General features: G+C 34.0%; 1 protein-coding gene across 7 annotated transcripts in view; it reads right to left on the bottom strand.

The window, feature by feature from the left end:
• Positions 1-19,089, bottom strand: part of LOC129957528 (uncharacterized) — a 133,573-nt gene that overhangs the window by 61,182 nt on the left and 53,302 nt on the right. For 6 of the 7 annotated variants that reach the window (XM_056069873.1, XM_056069874.1, XM_056069877.1 and 3 more), the window contains exon 2: positions 264-342. In XM_056069873.1, the coding sequence (XP_055925848.1) occupies positions 264-328 (65 nt within the window). In that variant the 5' untranslated portion in view covers positions 329-342. Of the gene's footprint in view, positions 1-263; positions 343-8,355; positions 8,513-19,089 lie in introns of those variants that run through there. The other variant, XM_056069876.1, reaches the window with a different exon arrangement.

Here is a 19,089-nt window from a genome sequence, read left to right as displayed (position 1 = left end):
AATGTCAGTCCTCAATGTAAATCAAATACCAAATACCATCTTTGTAATAATAGAACAACTCAAGTTAAATAAAAGTAGTTAATAAGTTTTGAAAATGTTAAAATTTATTTTTTTAAACAAGTTAAATTATTTTTACTAATCGCTAAAATGATTTTAATTTTTAATCTTTCCGTTCTAAAGTTGTCGATTCAAGTGTATAAATAAGTGGTGTTTGCCTCTAAGTAATCACGCTGAAGCAGAAGAACATGCAAATATGGGCTTACGTTAAGTTGAGCTGGTGAACGTAGATTCTGTCCTGAAAGTGCCCCTCGTCCACCGCCGTCCCCATTTCTGAATCGGAATCTGCAAACAAACAAAGCAGAATTAAATTCAAATCAAATCAATTAAAAATAAAAAGTCAGCTTCAGTTTTTACACCATACAGTGAGGGTCAAAAGAAAGTAAATACCCATGATTGATATAGAAAATGCTTTATTTCAAATATATTATTGACTTATAATATAAAATAGATATATACAATTGTTAACTTATTCGTGTAGGATGTAACAACTGGTGTATGTTCAAATTAAATCAAAATGCAAAAAGAAATAATTCAACTAAAACAGAAAAACATCAGATTTTATGCGTCAAAAAAAGTAATCAGAGAACACTGATACCGACAAAAACAATGATAATATTAATATTTTATCTGCAGCCCGTTAGATTTTATCACTGCCTGTAATCGTCTGTTCATAGATGTGACCATCTTTTCCATTCCATACTTTTGTTGTTGTTAGTTAGTTAGTTCAGACCCTCAGGGGCTCACCTACTATAGGTGAGTACGGGTGTCCCAATCCCGAGGTGCCCAGGGATCTTTACTCCCTTTCTGTTCGCACTCCTCTACGCCTTCTGCTTTTTGCTGTATTTTTTCTTTCTTCTATGACAAATTGTTTCATAGAAGAATGAATTGTTTCTTAGTAGAAACAATTCATAGTGGTTTTTTAGTAGTTCTTTGTCGTACATTTTTCTCAAGATATGACCATAAATTTTCAATAGGGCTCTGGTGACTGTGGAGGATGGTCTAAAGTCTGCGCAACACGATAGAGTAGCCACTCTTTTACAATCTTTGATGTGTGTTTGATGTTGATGCGTGTTGGAACATCAAACTTCGTGACCATCCCGAATTCGCAACACTAGGGGCAACATTATCTTTTAAAATGTTTAGGTAGTCCATTTTGTTCATTCGATAAATACTAAATTACCGACTCCTGCTGCCGTCGTACATCTCCAGATCATAACAGATCCACCCTCATGTTTAATTGTCTTCACTGAATACTTATTACTGGATTCTTCATTCTTTGGTCTCCATATTTTTGCGAACTTCTGTGTGCCAAACAATTCAATTTTATTCTTATCACTAAATAAAATATTATTCCAAAAATCTATATCCTTATTAAGGTATTTTTTGGCAAACAGCAGACGCTTTTTCTGATTCGATTTCGTGGTGAATGGATTCTTAAATGCAATCCTGCCATGTAACCCACGTTCATGAACAGTCATCCTCAGAGTGCTTGCTTGCACTTACTGTCTTCGCTGTCCTTTTCGAAATGCTTTGAGATATTTTAGCAGCACTTGCAGCTGGATTAGTTTTGACTTCTCGTACTAAAGCTCTCACTTCTGTATCAATAAATCGTTTTGGTCTTCTTGTTCTCTGAAAATCTTTAATCTATCTGTATTTGGAATATTTGTTTTCTTCACTGCCTGTGTTTGGAATATTTGTTACGAAAATTTTCATTGCTGTGTAGTGGCAATGAACACTTTCAACAATTTTTCTTATTTCTCGTAATGACTCATTATTTTCCTACAAATCTAATATATTTTTTTTTTCGTTTCTAGTGTTGTTTGCTTCCCCATCTCAAAATCTCTCAAAATTTTCTAGGAATTTACATAATTTCAAGCAAAATATAACTCATATCAAGATCCTCCAAGAAAAAAATCATGATATATATAAAATTAAAACATTTGAAAGAGAAAGAGTTATGAGTGTTTACTTTTTTTTATGCATACAATTTGAGGATTTTATTTTCAAGTTTATTTATATATTTTATTTTAATTGAACGTTTACAAGTTGTTCGATTCTGCTTAAATAAGTCAATAATTATATATATCTACTTTATATTATAAGTCAATAATATATTTGAAATAACATATTTTCTATATCAGTCTTGGTGTTTACTTTCTTTTGACTGTCGTTGTATATCGACTCTTCGGGAGAAGAATATTTGAGTACGAAGACACAGATATGGCGAAATTGCATCAAACATTGGAAGATCAATAAGATACACAATGTTTAAATTGTAAATACATAATTTAAATAATAATCGAAATTTAGAAGCGATTCAGAAAATGTGACAGCTTGAAAAAATAGAAAAAAAAACATGATATTTGAAGAAAAATTATTAATAACAATACAAGGGAAGAGGGAAGGAAAGAACATATTCATGATAACATGAAAGACAAAGCGTTCCAAACTCGAGAATTTCTCACTGAGAGTTATTTTTAATTGTTGTCTTACTAATTGCAAATACGAAATGCCAGATAAGCACAGAAACGTAATTCCATTTTTTAAAACTTTCACAAAGTATAAAGAAAGTTCTATTAATCGTCAAAAAATTCAAACAAGAGAGTTTGGAGAATCTCCAAGTTTTAAATCTCTCCGAGTTCGAAAAATACATTTTTGGCGAAAGGAGTTTGGTGAAAAACATTGCTCACAGGTTTAGCATCTAAAACAATTTATCAAATTTTGAACCGAATTTAAAAATGGCAGTCTGTTATTTCGCATGCAAGCAAACCAAGGGTGGGCATTAAAGCCAACAAGATCGACTTAACCATGCGAACGACCGGTGGACACCAAGACATTTTGGGGTGACCATCTTTACTAAGACCTCCATACTAAAAGGAACATATTTATGGAATACCGAAGAAAAAATGCAAAAATATTTCTGACAAGTTGTTTAAAAATGGGGGTACATTAAGAAGAGATAAATATTATGTAAATATTAATATAAATTTAATAAATAAAACTTCACTCCAAATTTGAGGGACGTTTCCAAGAATTTACTAGGCTAGAACGAATTGTTACATTCATGTTTTACCCATTTGGCAATATTGAAGTTGAAGAAACAGATGATGGTATGGTATGGTATGGTATGGTATTGTGAGATTTAATGGCGTAAGAGCCAAACATGGCCATACTGCGCCAAACAAATGGTATTAATAAATGCCAAGTACAATTCAGTTATACAATTTAAAATTAAATTCTCGTGATAAAATGAAAGACATCTAGTAATAAATATTAGTAGTGGTTTTAAAATTGCAACTCGCATCCCAGAAATTAAATTTTTCCAAAAATCTTAAAAGATTAAAATACCAATGAAATTCGAAAGGTGCAACACTCATAACATTAAAACAAGTACAATAAATTACAAAACCAAGTGGAAAGAAAAAAAAATCCTTGTAATCTTTTGATCCGATGTTTCTTCAAGTATTTGTTATGAATGGGGATACTTAAAGATTCACAGTGAAAATTTTTAAGATCAACCCATTGAACTTGACAGTCTTGGGGACTTTGTTTAAAAACAGCTTTATCAACTGTGGTGGAAACGATAGAAGATTCTGGAGCAGGTGGAGTTTCATCAATTGTTTCATGAGGGTTATATTCTATTGCATTATCTGATTCTATATCACTGTCGGTGTTACGATCGGACATATTTGTGGTCATGGTTTTATTATCTTTAGGCTTGGAGTTTTTCTTAAATTTTTTCCTGTTAATAACGGTTTTGAAGCTAGCTAAGTTTTGAAGCTAGCAACTTTACACTGTGGGATATCTTGAGAAGTGTCTTCCATAGGAATATTGGGTGAAAAGTCTTTTATAAATGATTCAGATTTGGGACAAATTTCAGAGGGTGCACAAGATGGTTGAAATGGATTATTATCAACATGTGTGATTATAGGCATTATCTGAGTTCCTCTTGTTTCCAGCGTTTTCTTGGCAGCATTAGAATAGCTGGATCCATCAACAGGTCTACGAGCTTTCACCATTCGCTTTGCTTCTGGATATGAAATGCCTTTCTTCACCTTTTCAGCAATCACTTCTTTTTCCAATATCCACGATGGACAGGAGCCTGAAAAGGACGTGTGCGAACCTTTGCAATTGAAGCATTTTTCCGGTGCGGTACAGTCAGAGTTTTCATGACCTATTTCTGCACAGCGGGCGCAAGTTAGAGATCCGCGGCAAGAAGCTTTGGAGTGACCAAAACGCTGGCACTTGAAACATCGCAAGGGATTGTGGATATAAGACCGGACTGCCAATTTCATGTAACCAGCTTTAATGTATTCAGGTATTTTAGACGAATGAAATGTTAGTATCAAATGCTTGGTTTCAAGGAGTTGTCCATCTTTTCGTATTGTTATACGACGGACATGAGTAACCCCTTGACTTTCCAAATCCTTGGTTATTTGAGCAACTGGAGTATGAAAAAGTTCACCGCAAGATATTACTCCTTTGGAAAAGTTTAAAGTCGAATGTGCACTGACGGTTACTGGAAAGGATGCAATGTTTGTCATTTTCATAATCTGGTGAGCTTGTTTTTGAGAGAGAACCTCAATGAGCAAATCCCCCGAACGTAATTTCCGAACAGTTGATACTGTTCCAAGATGCGCCGATGTACTTTTCTCAACTAAAAAAGGTGAAACGGAATGAAACGTATCTTTGGTAGAAGATACTCTTTTCATAATAAAAAACTTATCGAAATGTTTTGAACATGATAAATCGTTTTGAATCTGATGCCCACTGAAGGGAGCTTTTTTTTTTTTACCCATGCACAAAAGGTCATGAGGTTCGGGTCCCGACGGCACCGCCCACCACCGAGCCCTACAAGGGATGGCAGTTACCGGCTCTGAGCACCCCAGCCTCGGCACTTACCATGGTGCTAGTCCAGACCTATACGCTCAGAGCCACCTCCAGGAACGTTGACCACCCTTAACGCCAAGCCCCAGAGAATGGCCCTTTCGCTTGATCCCTAGCAAACTAACCAGATTGTTAAGTTACCATCCGAATGATACACTAGGGACCACAGTGCACCACCCGTCTAATGGGTTGCCACGCACGGCCAACACGTGGGGGTTTGGGCTGTCCACGAGAAGCAAGAAGCAAACAGAGCGGTGACAGCTTCTCATGGAGAGCTCCCTCGCTTGCCGTCGAGAGATGGAAGGACCAAGCAAAAAGCAGAAGACGTAGAGGAGAGTAAGCATGAAGGGACTCTAGATCCCCTCTACGGGTGTCCCTCGGGCTTGGGACACCCGTACTCACCTAAAGAAGGTGAGTCCCTGAGAGGGAAGTAACAAATGAAAATACAAATTATATTTTCATCGAAGAATAACTTTTGGAATCTAATGGACGTATCCTCATTTTTATATAATTTAACATCGTTCTTTGGCTCTACTTACCTGTGTGAATCTGATTTTCAACAATGAATATACTTAAGGCAACATATCGTTCGCGTTTCACAGACGACCATTTATAGAAGAATCCAGTGTAAGATTAACAGTTAGTAATTATAAACCGAGATATTGGCGGACAGTATATAACCGAAGTTTTCTACTAACTATAATTAAGAGAACTCACTTTAGATGAAAATGATTTATTTTTTAACGTATTTTAAATTATTTGACATTAAATGCATCATTTGGTATTATTATATTTGTGGCTATTATTATTATGTTTGCCGTTATGTAGGTAAGGACCTATTCCGTATTTATTATTAAGTTGTAATAAATATTGTAGACCTTTTGCCCCTGGGTGGACCGCAACACCTTGAAAAATTAAAACCGCATTCGCGGCCTCACTCACCCAAGGTTTCCAATTTTATGCGAAGAGGCCTTTATTGGAGAGCGTGCAATAAATTCTCGGGAGACTTCTCCCATTGGTTTTAATTCCAAAGCATTAAATTCTTCAAAATACCAAAGTAAGATATTTTAATAATTAAAACGTAAACGAGGCGGAATGTTTCATTTTCAATAGTCATTAACAATCGTATTAACAACCCTTGACAATGTTCTTAAGGATTCTGCATAAAATGCCTTAGATTTAGGAAAAAAATAAACTGTTTAGTTGAGAAGTTGCAAGCTAAAAGTAGCGACTTTTTATATCGTTACTTTTAAATAAGAGCCTTTAAAAAATTGGCTAGTAAGGGGGAAAAAGCAGCTCAATCGGAAAACTTTAACGCCCTACACATACCTACACATTTTTTTTCACATACCCTGTCATCAAGGCGAATTTGTATTTTAAAAGCGTTTCATCTGAACCGCTTTAAACCAAAATGTGACACAGAACAGCCATTGCAGTCATAAAAGCACATACCACATTTGGTATATTTAAAAAATTCAGATTTTTAGTTATCGCGTTTGCATGCTTCTGAAAGTACAGACTTCACACCCTTGTTAAATTTGATGTCAACATTTGATAGGCATTTACACTACAGATGTTAAATCTCTGTGCCGAATGTTATCCACCGAGCACTCTTCGTTTTGCACTTATGTGTTAACATCTATTCTAACAGCCAGTCAGACAGGCATAATATATTTTGCTCAAAATTTGATAGAAATCTAGAGAAATTTCGTGTAAAGAACGTATACTAAATGACATTCGTCTAACTGAAAGCATTTTTGAGTTATGTTATTTTTGTCAGAGAGAGACCGGCAGATTGACAGACAATTTTTTTAAAATGTGTTTTTCCAACTCGGAGGAGTTTAAAAAGTGGAGACTCAACAGAATCTCGAGTTCACATGTGTGAGGATTACAATACTGGTATATAGTATATATACGATAACTCGTATATCGTATATATACGATAACTCGTATATCGTATATATACGATATACGAAAAAGTAAAAACAGCCATTTTTCTCAAAAAAAAAATTGGAGAACCTTGCCTTAAAATGAAAACAGTGTTCTCAAAGAATAACGGATTATTAATTTGTCCGAAAGCAAAGAATTCAATCAACAACAAAAGTATGGTAAAAAAGATTTTTTTTTTTTTAATTTGCAGCGAAATTTGACATTTTTTTAAAATTCGATATTTCATGTCTAGTTTATAAAAATGTATGTATCTTCAGATCCGGAAATTTCTCAAACAAGTTATGAGATTGAAAACTGAAGCCAGGAATTTCTCCTTGAAAACACGCTCAAGATATAAATGTTAATAATTTAATAAATACTCCACTACCTTCTCTCTCTCTCCCTTTTTGAGAATGGCATTTGCTTTTTAATATGGTAGAACAAGGGTGGGCATTAAAACGATCGCGTATTGACCCGTGAATCACCAAGACATTTGAGGGTGACTGTCTTTAACTAAGCCCTAAGACGAGCATACTAAAAGAAATATATTTATGGAACATCGTATTCTTTTTACCTTTTGATGAAAACGAAGTTTTTCTCCTTCAAAATGACATCATTTAAAAAACATGTAGTTCAGAACCTAGGCATAGCTTTTGGAATCTAATAGACAAAGTAAAGTATCCTAATTTAAAAAAAAAAAAAAAAAAAAAAAAAAAAAAACGTTGCACATCATTTAACATCGCTCTTTGGCTTTACCTACCTGTGTGAATCTGCATTTTCAACGATGAATATAATTAAAACAATATATCCTTCCTCACAGACGACCCCTTAGAATGCAATGCAAGATTAGCAGTTAATGATCATATATCGAGATATTGGTGGACAGTAGGTCGTTTAAGTCTTCTACTCATTATAACTACTAGAACTCATTTTAGATGAAAAGGATTTATTTTCTGATGTATTTAGAATTGTTTGATATCAAATGCATCATTTGATATTATTATGTTAGTGGCTATGTTTGTAGTTATGTAGGTAAGTACATATTCCGTATTTATTTATTATTAAGTTATTGTAAATATTGTAGACCTTTTGCCACTGGGGGGGACCGCAACACCATGAAAAAATGAGAAGTAGCTTGTACCCATGAAAAGTCCGCCCACCCCTATCGTAGGGCATGAAGTTTATGATGCAAGTTTTATCAAATCTGAGTCGAAAGGTTTATTTTTGCATCAACTGGTAATATTTTTTGTGGGCTCTTGATAAAAAAAAAAAAAAAAAAAAAAAAAAAAAAAAAAAAATTAGAACATCGAATCTGCGGACCTACTCTACTGCTCTGTATTAATAGAAAGTACAAAAGTTTGACTGGAATACAAGATGAATCGCAACCATTTTCAACACAGCAGCTGAGTCGCTCGTTATATTTATCCGAAACACAAAGCAATTCATTCCCTCGCTAAAAATATGAGACGGAGCACTTACCATTTTGGCTGCGTAATCGGATTCCTTAAGAATAGAAAGATGAATAATGAATCGCCCAACACTTCCGGACAAAATGGTCCCGACACCTCCGAGACGGAGGAAAAAGAAGAAAAAAAAAAGGGAAAATGCTGATTTATACGTCAAAAACTGTGTCCGATGTGACCAGCATTTAAATGCGGGCTATTTTCTCAGCTGTCGTCTGCCAATGGGTGAGTGGCAACCCCTCCGGCCGGGGAATAAACGAGGCGTCGTCATGGAAACATTTGTAAACATCGTTTACTTAAAAAACAGTAACGATGCCATTTCATTAAAAGGTTACATAATGGGTTTGCTTTCGTGATTTTATTGTTCCCGCTCATTTGTTTTTATTTTCAGTTGTTCTCTGGCGAAAAATATGAACAGTGAAAAATATGAAGGCTTGATGAATGGTTTTGATAACGATTTTTAATAATGCATTTTTGTTTTTTTGTAAAAAGAATGGATGGGTGTTTTGTTTGAATGTAGCGAAACATATTAAAATTTTATGAAATAAATAGAAAATCCATACATAAAAAGAATAAGATTCCCCAGAAATGCACGCGCTATTTTCTCGATAGTAACAATTCAATCAATTAAAAAAAACCAGCAAAAAAATAACAGGCCACTGAAATGCAGTGTAATTCTGAAAACAAATAAATAAAAAAAAGAAACTTTTATAACTAGATTATATATAGTGGTACCTTCACAAAACTGATATTAAAGAAAATTATAAGTGGGTCTGGTGCACGTTAAATCCGTTGGGACCAAACGTCCTCCCACTGGTGTGGTGTGGAAGTTTGGAGAAGGAGTACTAGATCAGGCGTCGTCCTCATCCACTGACCGCGGTTCAAACTTACGAGATCCGTCCCAAAATAGCCCTAGTGTTGCTTTAAAAAAACGGAATGTTAATATAACTAAACGAACCGAAACGAAGAAAATGACTCCGGGGACATGATAATTAAATGCATTAATTGATATAGTTAATTAATTGCTATCTCGAAATCTTTCTATTATGGTTATCGACATTTTTCAATATTTCGATCTCGAATGCCTTTTTCTGTATGCATAACAAATTTCGTTCTAAAATTCGCTGTAGTTATTGAGATACAATTCATTTACTATGAATTATTCCTGATAAGAACCGAGGGCCATGTATTTAAACAAACATCTTCTAATAGAAAAAAAAATCCTATCATCTTTTTCTCTGATATTTCGGAAAATTAATTAACAGAATTCAGATTAATCTTTAATATAAGCCCTTTTTTTAATTTTCATAATCTATTATCTTTCGTTCGAAAGTGTGAGCACATTCTTAATTTCCAGAATATTTTAAAATCCAGCTTTTGCAAATAATCTCACTCTGAAGAAATTTCAATTATATTTTTATTGTGAACTAACTGGCTATGGCAATCAGCTAGTCCGCCGGAGATAGTGGTTATATTTTATTCTATTTCAATTGTTTAGACATATTTGCATGTCATAATTCCATCAAACTTCAGACACTAAAACCGTGTTATTTTGTTTTGCATATGTTCTATTCATTGTATATGTGAACTTTTCTGACGGTCTCATGATACCATAGCGCTCTAAAACATTACTGTGCCTTCAGCATTCTTCCACATTTGGCTACACTGTAATTTTTTTTTTCATTCGTTTTGTAAGCTACGTTTTGTAAGCTACTGTAATAAACCTTAAATAACTTTCACCAATGGGGGGAAATCACGGGATCAAATATTTGAGGATACGATCTGAATTTCAGGTCGAAATATTTTTTTTAAAAATTGTCAATATGTAGGAAATATTTACACGACTATTAAACTATTTACTATCATAAAAAGACAGTTTTTTAAAAAATTTGAAAATATGCAAAATTTATCTTTGAATAATAATATTTCTGCGAATTATCCTGGAGAAGTACCGAAATTCAGCTTCATTTTTAATTAATTAAATTTTTTAATTAATTCCTCTTTATCCACCAAATTATATATGTGCCATGTGTGGTACCTATAGATCAAACGGTCTCCAGGAAACACATAATGAAAACGATTTCATCGTTTTTAAACGAAATTTTAGTTTATTGTTATGGACCATATTTCTGAAAGGGCAATTAAACGAAACAACGCATCAGACTTTATAAAAAGCACATCTTATTTTCCGGTGGAATGCAATTGCTAATCGGATGGGAAACTCGATAAATTAATTAGCTTTTTTTCATTAACAATAAAAGTTTGAATTAAGACGAGTTCCGTAATACTTTAATCCTCTCAGGCAAATACAGATGATTAAGCAAATACAGATTCACCAAGAATTCTGGGGCAAATGACAGTGTCGTGTAGAGAGATAATTAGGGAACATGGGCGTTTCTTCGATACTGTATAACTAGGGATTGCAATACCGGGATACCGAATACGGTATTTTAAGCCATTTGTACAATTTCGTAATACCGGTATTCACAAGTTTAAATACCGGTTTTTCGGTATTTACTAGAAACTTTTTAAAATTGTCTCCACTATATGTTCAGGTATCGCGAAACATAGCAAAATAGTATACGTTTTTGTTTTTATGTCTCCCTAACGGGCGAAATTAATTAGCTAATTAATTGCTTAAATCTAAATTAGTGAAACATTGATTACCCCTGAAAGAAAATATTGTAACCATAACGACTGATGGGGCAACAATTATGAAAAAAGTTTAGGAGTAATAGATGTATTATATCAAAAAAATAAAGAACAGAAGAATCCAAATACTGTGGATATAGAAATTTCGGATTCCAACTTTGAAAATAGTAAGAGTGAGAGTGACATTGACAATGAAGATAATGACAATGTAATTGTTGAAAAAGATATTGCTAATGAGGATGAAATATTAACCTATCAAGAAAGGCTTCCTATAATTTATAAAGTTCGAAAAATTGTTAAGATATTTAAACGTTCCCCTATAAAAAAGATATATTACTAAAATATATACTAACTGAAAATAAAACAGAATATATGTTAATATTAGATTCTAAAACACGTTGGAACAGTTTACTCCTAATGATGGAACGATTTTTGAAACTGAGAAATCCAATCCAAAAAGCAATAATCGACTTAAACCTGTAAATTAATTTTTCAGATAGTGAATTCTACTTAATATCCAGAACTATATCAGCTCTACTTCCAATAAAACTGACTATTGAGGCATTATGTCTGAGAGATTCTAATTTATTAACAGCTAATGCAACAATAAATTTCATGTTGCAGTCATTGAAAGAACAGCACACATCACTATCTGAAGAATTATATATTCCATTGAAAAATCGCACAGAAGATAGGCATACCGAAATAGAAAATGTCTTATGGTATTTACATAATTATAATGATTTTAAAAATGAAAATGAAGAAAAGAAAATAACCAATTCAAATCTGATTAAGTTTAGAGTAAATTTTCTTAAAATTTTTTACCCACAAACCTATCCACATTCAGAAGAATTCGGTTCAATTATCGAAGATTATGATGTCACTACTGTCGATAGTGAAAAGGAATTGTCCCTTGAACAAAAATTAGAATTAGCGATAAATAAAAAAATTTAAACGAACCAAAATACAATACAGAAATTAGCTATATCCAAAATCATCCGACGAGAAATCGATTTATTTTATTTGAAGATAAGGGATTTAGAGATAAATACATTGAAATATATCGCGCCTTGCTAACAGTACCACAAACTAGCGTAGATGCCGAAAGAGCGTTTTCGACAGCTGGTAATTTTTACTCAAAATTAGTTTTCAGTCTTAATGACAGTACAATTGATGCATTATGTTTTTTTTAAATCACATTTCAAAACTTTGTAAAAGTACCACAGACTGAATAGTGATATTTACACTTTTTTTGTGATTTAAATAAATAGGATGTTTCTTTACTTTGTGATTATATACTGTTATAATTTATAAGTTACAAATTATTTTTTGGGACATTTACACTCTCTAACAAAACTGGCAAATAAAACAAAGAAACACTTGTGTTTTCTTTCTTTTTCTAAAATTTCTAATACCGGTATTAAAACCGGTATCAAGATTTAAAAAATACCGAATACCGATATTGAAATTTTGGTCCGGTATTGCAATCCCTATGTATAACATTACAACGACTCATAACATTTTTTCTTCACGGCTTCGTTGTTTCTAAGAATCCGGTAGATGACGCTATGTATGATGATTTGAAGAGAAAATGTCGCTTCGTAATTGTATCAGATTTTGTGTATGAGCTGCCATCCAGTAATTTGGCGGATTTAAAACAGCAGACCACAACTGTTATTCTATTCAATCTACAACTTCTCTAACGCGCATAGTATGGTATTGAGATTCATTTGGACTTATTATATGCAATCAAAAGAGGTTTTTTATGGACTTTGTCGTCGCTATAGGACACTCGACATATTTCTTTTTTCTTGCTGTCTTCCTTTCTTTTTTTATATATAAAATTTTTTCAGACAATTATAATATAGAACGAAAAATATTATCGGCAGATTGTCGCTTAAATTAAATAATATTCTAAGTTCAAATTTCGATTTGCTAAGAGCTAGAACGAAAGATTGAAAAAATTTTATTCTAAATCACAGTAGCAATCAAAAAATATGACTATAATGACACCGATTTTTTTAGCACTGTAACGCTTAAAATCAAAGATACGATTTGTAAACTTTTTCATGCATGATGAAGAATTTATTCAAAACATTCCATAAGGAAAATATTGAATCTAGAGCTATCAAATGTGATAAGTAGTTATTTCTTTTATAGTAGTGCAGACTAAAAATCGCTTTTTCGAAAATTTAAATAATTTTTTTAGCATATAGAAATCAAAATTATAAAGTTTCTCTCAGTCAATTCGGAGCTAATTATTACACAAATACTATTTTTACAATGCTTAAAATTTTCTAATATCCATTTTCTTTTGATGCCAAGTTATTTCTGTATATTTTTTTTTCTAATTTTATTAAGTTAAAAAATACTTTAGTCATTTTAGTAGGTGCGAGTTTTTGCACAAGTATGCCACGATGAATTTTTTTGTAAACGTATCATCGTTGTACTTTACTTAAGTGAAAATTTCCAAAATAAAATAGAAACAGATGAATCAACTCTAAAACATTAGCACGCTACGATATTTGAATTCATTTTTCGAGTAAAATGTTGATTTTTTGCAGAAAAAACCTTAGAAGCAAAAGGTTACATTAAAAGGGCACTCATCAGTATGATTTTTTTTTTGTATTCTTTATATTTATTACTGGAAGTTTTTATCAGTATTTTCGGAGAACCAGAAATAATTAGGCGTTTATTATATTTATCGTTGTTTATTTTACAATCAAGCGGATAAGCTGCAATGATTATCGCAATTTTTTTTTGTCAGCAAAAAAGGGAATAGATAACGAAATCAAAATTCAGTGACGTAAATAAAGAAACTATTCACAGTTAATTGAAAGTTTGAAATTTTTAGCAAAATGTTTGGCCACAAACTCTTGCATATCAGCTCAAGCTACAACATTCTTATAATACAGTATTTGACATTTTTTCTAAATTTGAAGATTTTTATGAAACTGAACGAAATCCAGCTTTGCAAAATGTGTTGGTTCGTCTCTTCTCGTGCATGTAAATCCAATATTAAAAATCTAAACACGCAAACATCTAGACTGGAGAAAGTACGGAGATAGATTAAACATGAGAAATGTTGGTCTTCATCCAATTTTGATTCGATCCGTCAATGGGTTTAGTTTAGTTTAGATATATTAACATCCCGTTTTAAAGTAACATTAGAGATATTTTGGGATGTACCTCATAATTCTGAACTGTTGTCAGACGATGAGGACTACGCCTGAGCTGGCACCCATCTCTCCAAACCTTCACACCATACCACACCAGCGGGGGTCCGTCAGAGGAATGACAGTTCTGTACATTTGCACCTATGTTAACGATATCTTTAGAAACCACTTCAAGTTATATTTGGTCTTCTCAGTAGCATTCTAGATCTGTATCGAATTTTGGAACAAGTCATTAACAAGTGATCAAGCTTAACTAGATTATATTAACCTCACGTTCTTTAAAGAAACACTTAGGGTATTTTCAGACGGACCTTAGAGTTGTGTGAGTAATTTTGAATTGCAGTCAAATGACGAGAAGGACATCTGTGCTGTCTCCCTTTTCAAGCTTCCCCACTACACCAAACGAAGGATATTTAGCATCCGTTGTTAACACATTGCATACGGCTCACGAGATTTCTCTTTTTTAGCAGGCTGAACATTGTGGAGGGATTCACGAGATATCTCGTTTTCATGCTTTTTCCGTTAAATCCATGCATAACTACCCAGAGGCAAATATTTAACATATTAAGGACCACAAAGAAATCTATAAGACATACTCCTGGGACAGCACATTTTTTGTGAAAACTTGTACTTTCTAAAATCTTCATAACTTTGTAATTTATGAATCACTAACAAACGGGACACGTAACATGAGAAAACTCGCGAATTGTCAGCAACAGATGGAACGCGAAACACGAGAAAATTCGCGAATGGTCCTTAATGTCTTAAAACAAGATACTCCTGCAAATCGCGCCGAACACTATTGCACAAGGGAATATGCTTTACCTCTCCACTAAGCCACTGTTCAAGTGGCACACTCTAAAGCATTATTCGTGTGAAATAAATAATTGTTTAAGTGTAAAAAATCTTATGCAACAAATACATGTATAAATATATAGTAATGTTTAAGAACACTTTATGTAAATATAATACCAAATGCAAATTAAAAATGTGCATATAGGCGTCCTATTGCTTGCCAAGCATGCTCTTAGAGCGTTCAAAAATGTGCGGACCCTGGGAGAGTGCAGAGCGTCGTACGCAATGTGTTAACATGCACCCGTTTTGCTGACACGGCGGTTCGTCGGCGTAATCAGGTCTCACACCTGGAACGCTCCGGCCCCGAAGCTTAAACCTTACCACCAGACCATCGCAGCCCAACAAGTGAACTACAGATCCCTGTTCAATTTTCCTACATCGAACTCACCGAAACGGCCGTACTGTGTTAGCATGCGAAAAAATGGAGGGAAGAACAATCCCGTTAGTTCGTCCTGCCGCAATTTCATTTTCATTTCTAGAAATAAATCTGCTCATAAAGAATTTCTTCCGCCCATTCAACCAGAAATAAAGATATAGAACAAAAAGAAAAGAATAATAAAAAAGAAAGAAAGAAAGGAGAGATTATATGACCTGAAAGCGAAAGCAATCTCCTTCAGATATCTCGAATCTTTCCGGATGTTCGAAGACCGAAGTAGATAAAAAAAAGAAAAGAAACGGAACTACACGGCCGTAACACGAGGCCGCCTCGTTTTCCGTGCGGGTTGCGTGCCGCCGGTTGGGAGCGCGCCATCTGCGGCTCACCGAAGAGCCGGAGGTGTGTCTCGGGCGAGGGCTAATGGGGGTCAGGTGACCCGGTTAAGGAGTTGTAAAGGCGAAAATAAGTTCATTAAGAGTTTTAATGATGTCCTCCTCCTCTTGACAAGTACATTCCGAATCTGTAATAAATTTTCGTAATAAATCGACAAGGAAAAGAAAATCTCATTGATGGGGGCGTTGGGCAAATAATAGCAAAGAACGGGACAGAAAGGACTTTGCAACAGACAAGCTTCCATTCTCTTATCAGGGCCACGGTGACTTAATAGTAAGGTCTCGGTTTCGGAGCAGAAGGGTTTCAGATTCGAAACCTGATTCCACCAAAGAACCATCCTGTAAGCGTGCACGTTAAATCCGTCGGGGGAAAATGACCTCCTTCTGGCTTGTTGCGGAACTTCGGGAAAGGAGTGCCAGCTCAGGTAATGTCCTCGTCTTCTTGCCGCGGTTCAAAATTATGAAATCCGTCTCTAAATAGCCCTAGTGTTGCTCAAAAACCGGAACGTTTATATAACTAAACTAAACTAACCCAAAAAGGGCAAGTAGATAACACAAAATTCGGAGACCCGTTATCTCATCATAGCTTCGAAAGCATGTTTGTTTTTTACTATTCATTTTAACTTAATTTCCATGTAAGTATTATTTAAGTAATATATTGTACGTCAAATTGAAACAATAAAGCACTTAAATGTGGTTGTTTTCCAAAGAGTTGTTTTTTCAGTATCTCGCATATAAAAGAATTCAATTTAAAAATGTTCGATTTAATTTTTTTAGTAAAAAATTGCGAAATTTTGATGTTTGATGCCTAAATGCAAAATTTACCGGGGCTTCTAAAGTGTGAATTTAAATTGGCAGTTCTCACCAAAAAATTTTTTTAAAAAAGCAATTTTGGTATACTCTATTTTTTTTAAACTTCGACTGAAATGCACTTCTTACTTCAAACGGGTTTTCTTTTTTGATATAAGAATTTCATTTAGCTATGCTGCCAAATACAGAATTTTATTAGAAAAAATGCTTTAATTTCTTTGATTATGATCAATCTTTGATATTTTATAAATCTTTGCTTTACTCTAAAAAATCAACTTTGGTTAATTCCTTTAAGGGCAATGAATTAAACAATTTGATATTCAAATTTGCTAGTTATTATATGAAAATCAGCTGAGAGGGGGAGGTGGGCATGAGGTATGAAGTTCCTGCATGCTTAAAATAAAATCTGAACAATCTGCATCTAATTAAGCCAAAAGAAAATTAAACAAAAAATCTTCCATGCTAGAAATCATCTGACCGACTCGGGCCATGGTGGCCTAGTGGTAAGGTCTCGGCTTCGGAACCGAAGGGTTTCAGGTTCGAGACCAATTCTACCGAAGAACCTTCGTGTAAACGGACCTGGAGCATGTTAAATCTGTCGGGGCCAAATGTCCTCCCGCAAGTGTGGGGTGGAAGTTTGGAGAAGGGGCACAAGCTCGAGTCGTCTTTGTCATCTAAACGCGGTTCAAAATAAAGAGATCCGTCCCAAAATAGCCCAAGTGTTGCTTTGAAACGGGACGTTAATATAATTAAACTAAACTCTGATAGACTTGGTACTGATAGTTAAGGAGATTATGTTTTGGATTATTTAATAGAAACTTTGTTTCAAAAATAAATTAAAACGTACAGTTTTCTTAAAAAGGAATTTATAATCTTAACTATTATGCTCGGCTACTTACGGTAATTATATTTGGAAAACACTGGGAAGCGGAATGAAGGGAAAATCATTGATGTCAATAATTAAAGGAACCTTGAACTATTTCATATGTTCTTTATTTCGAATTATTAATTTTGATACTATTTCATAGTCAGAGCAGCAACATTTGTATCAACGTTGTTGATATATTCATTTGTCAAAAATGAAACCTAGTATATTCCCACACTTATCATCCAAACAATTAACATAATTTCTTCTATCTAGGTTCAGTTTTCAGCTAGAAAAAAACGCCGAAAGATGTCTCCATATTTTCGCCCAGCAACTAAGCCTTCCTTTACAAGTGACTTTCACGGCGGCATCGAAAAATATTCTTGCAAGTTTTAGATTCGCATTCCAGTTGTGGATGTGACTTGAGAAAGGGGAAATCAATGCTGTCGAGCCATGCTATATTAATCACAGTTGGCAGTACAATGCACTATATTTGATAACATACTCTTAGTATACTCTTCATGGTTCAAGAAGTGTCTTCAGTTTCTCTTCCGCTGCATCGATTTGCATCAAGTGAGACTGCATATTTTAGAATATTCGCCCCTACGAGCTGTCTATATGGAGCAATGGTGATACAGGCAGAAAAGTTTTTAATATCCCGCCTTCAGTCAACCTTCATCCCACTCAATGGATCAGAGAGGATATTATTTTCTTCTCAGAACACGGCCCTTTTCTTGCCTACCACAAAAGGTACAATCCGACCAGTGCAGTTGTGGTAAGATTGGCTCGGCATTTCCTTATGCTACGGAATGCAGCCTCACAATCTCTTGGCATATGAATAAAGCATCACCAAGCCATGAACAAGAAGGGCTGAAAAGAACAGCCAGCAACTTCCCCTACGGACGAAAAATCCACAGGGTAATTAAATTTATCAGTGAAAATAGAGATCTTTTCTTGCCTCCCTAGCTTTCAACATCACAAGGACTAAGAGGGATGGGAAAAAAAGCACCGCAGTTTCTTCACTTTTGTTTACCTTCGTAAATATCTTTCAACCCAGATTTTCTTTGTTACCATTAACCAAATTATTTTTTATTAGATTTTTATAACTGTATCCTCATCTACTATGTTTTGATAACAAATGATCATAGAATTCTGCGTTTTTTTTCATACATATCTTTCTACATTTTATTAGTCCAAATAATTTGTCAATAATATTTCAAAGTTGAAAATCTTTGTAAACGGCTTCTTTTTATTATCATTTCTTATGTTTGTAATTCTGTACATAGTTATTTCTGTTTTTTCTACTGTAAATATTTTGGTATTTAATAAAATTCCCGTAACATGCCCATCAAACCGTTCAGTGACCAGAATGGTTATGGATACGAGGGTATGAGATGGTGTTCTGTTCAGTCTATATGGCATATTAAGATATTGTTTGAGAACGGAAAACCCTCCGAGCCTTTGCTCATGCGTTAGGATGAGTTTAATTTGTGAAAATAGGGGTAAGAGGAAAGATGAAAGGAGGAGATGTTTACATTTAACAATAAAGCAAACTCGGATTTTTCGAGGAAATAAAATAAATAAATTTTGAATTACAATAAAATAATACGGTCAGAAGCGAAAT

Source organism: Argiope bruennichi, chromosome 11, assembly GCF_947563725.1.
Source record: "Argiope bruennichi chromosome 11, qqArgBrue1.1, whole genome shotgun sequence".
Taxonomy (NCBI): Eukaryota; Metazoa; Arthropoda; class Arachnida; order Araneae; family Araneidae; genus Argiope; species Argiope bruennichi.
This window is presented reverse-complemented; position numbering and strand designations above follow the sequence as displayed.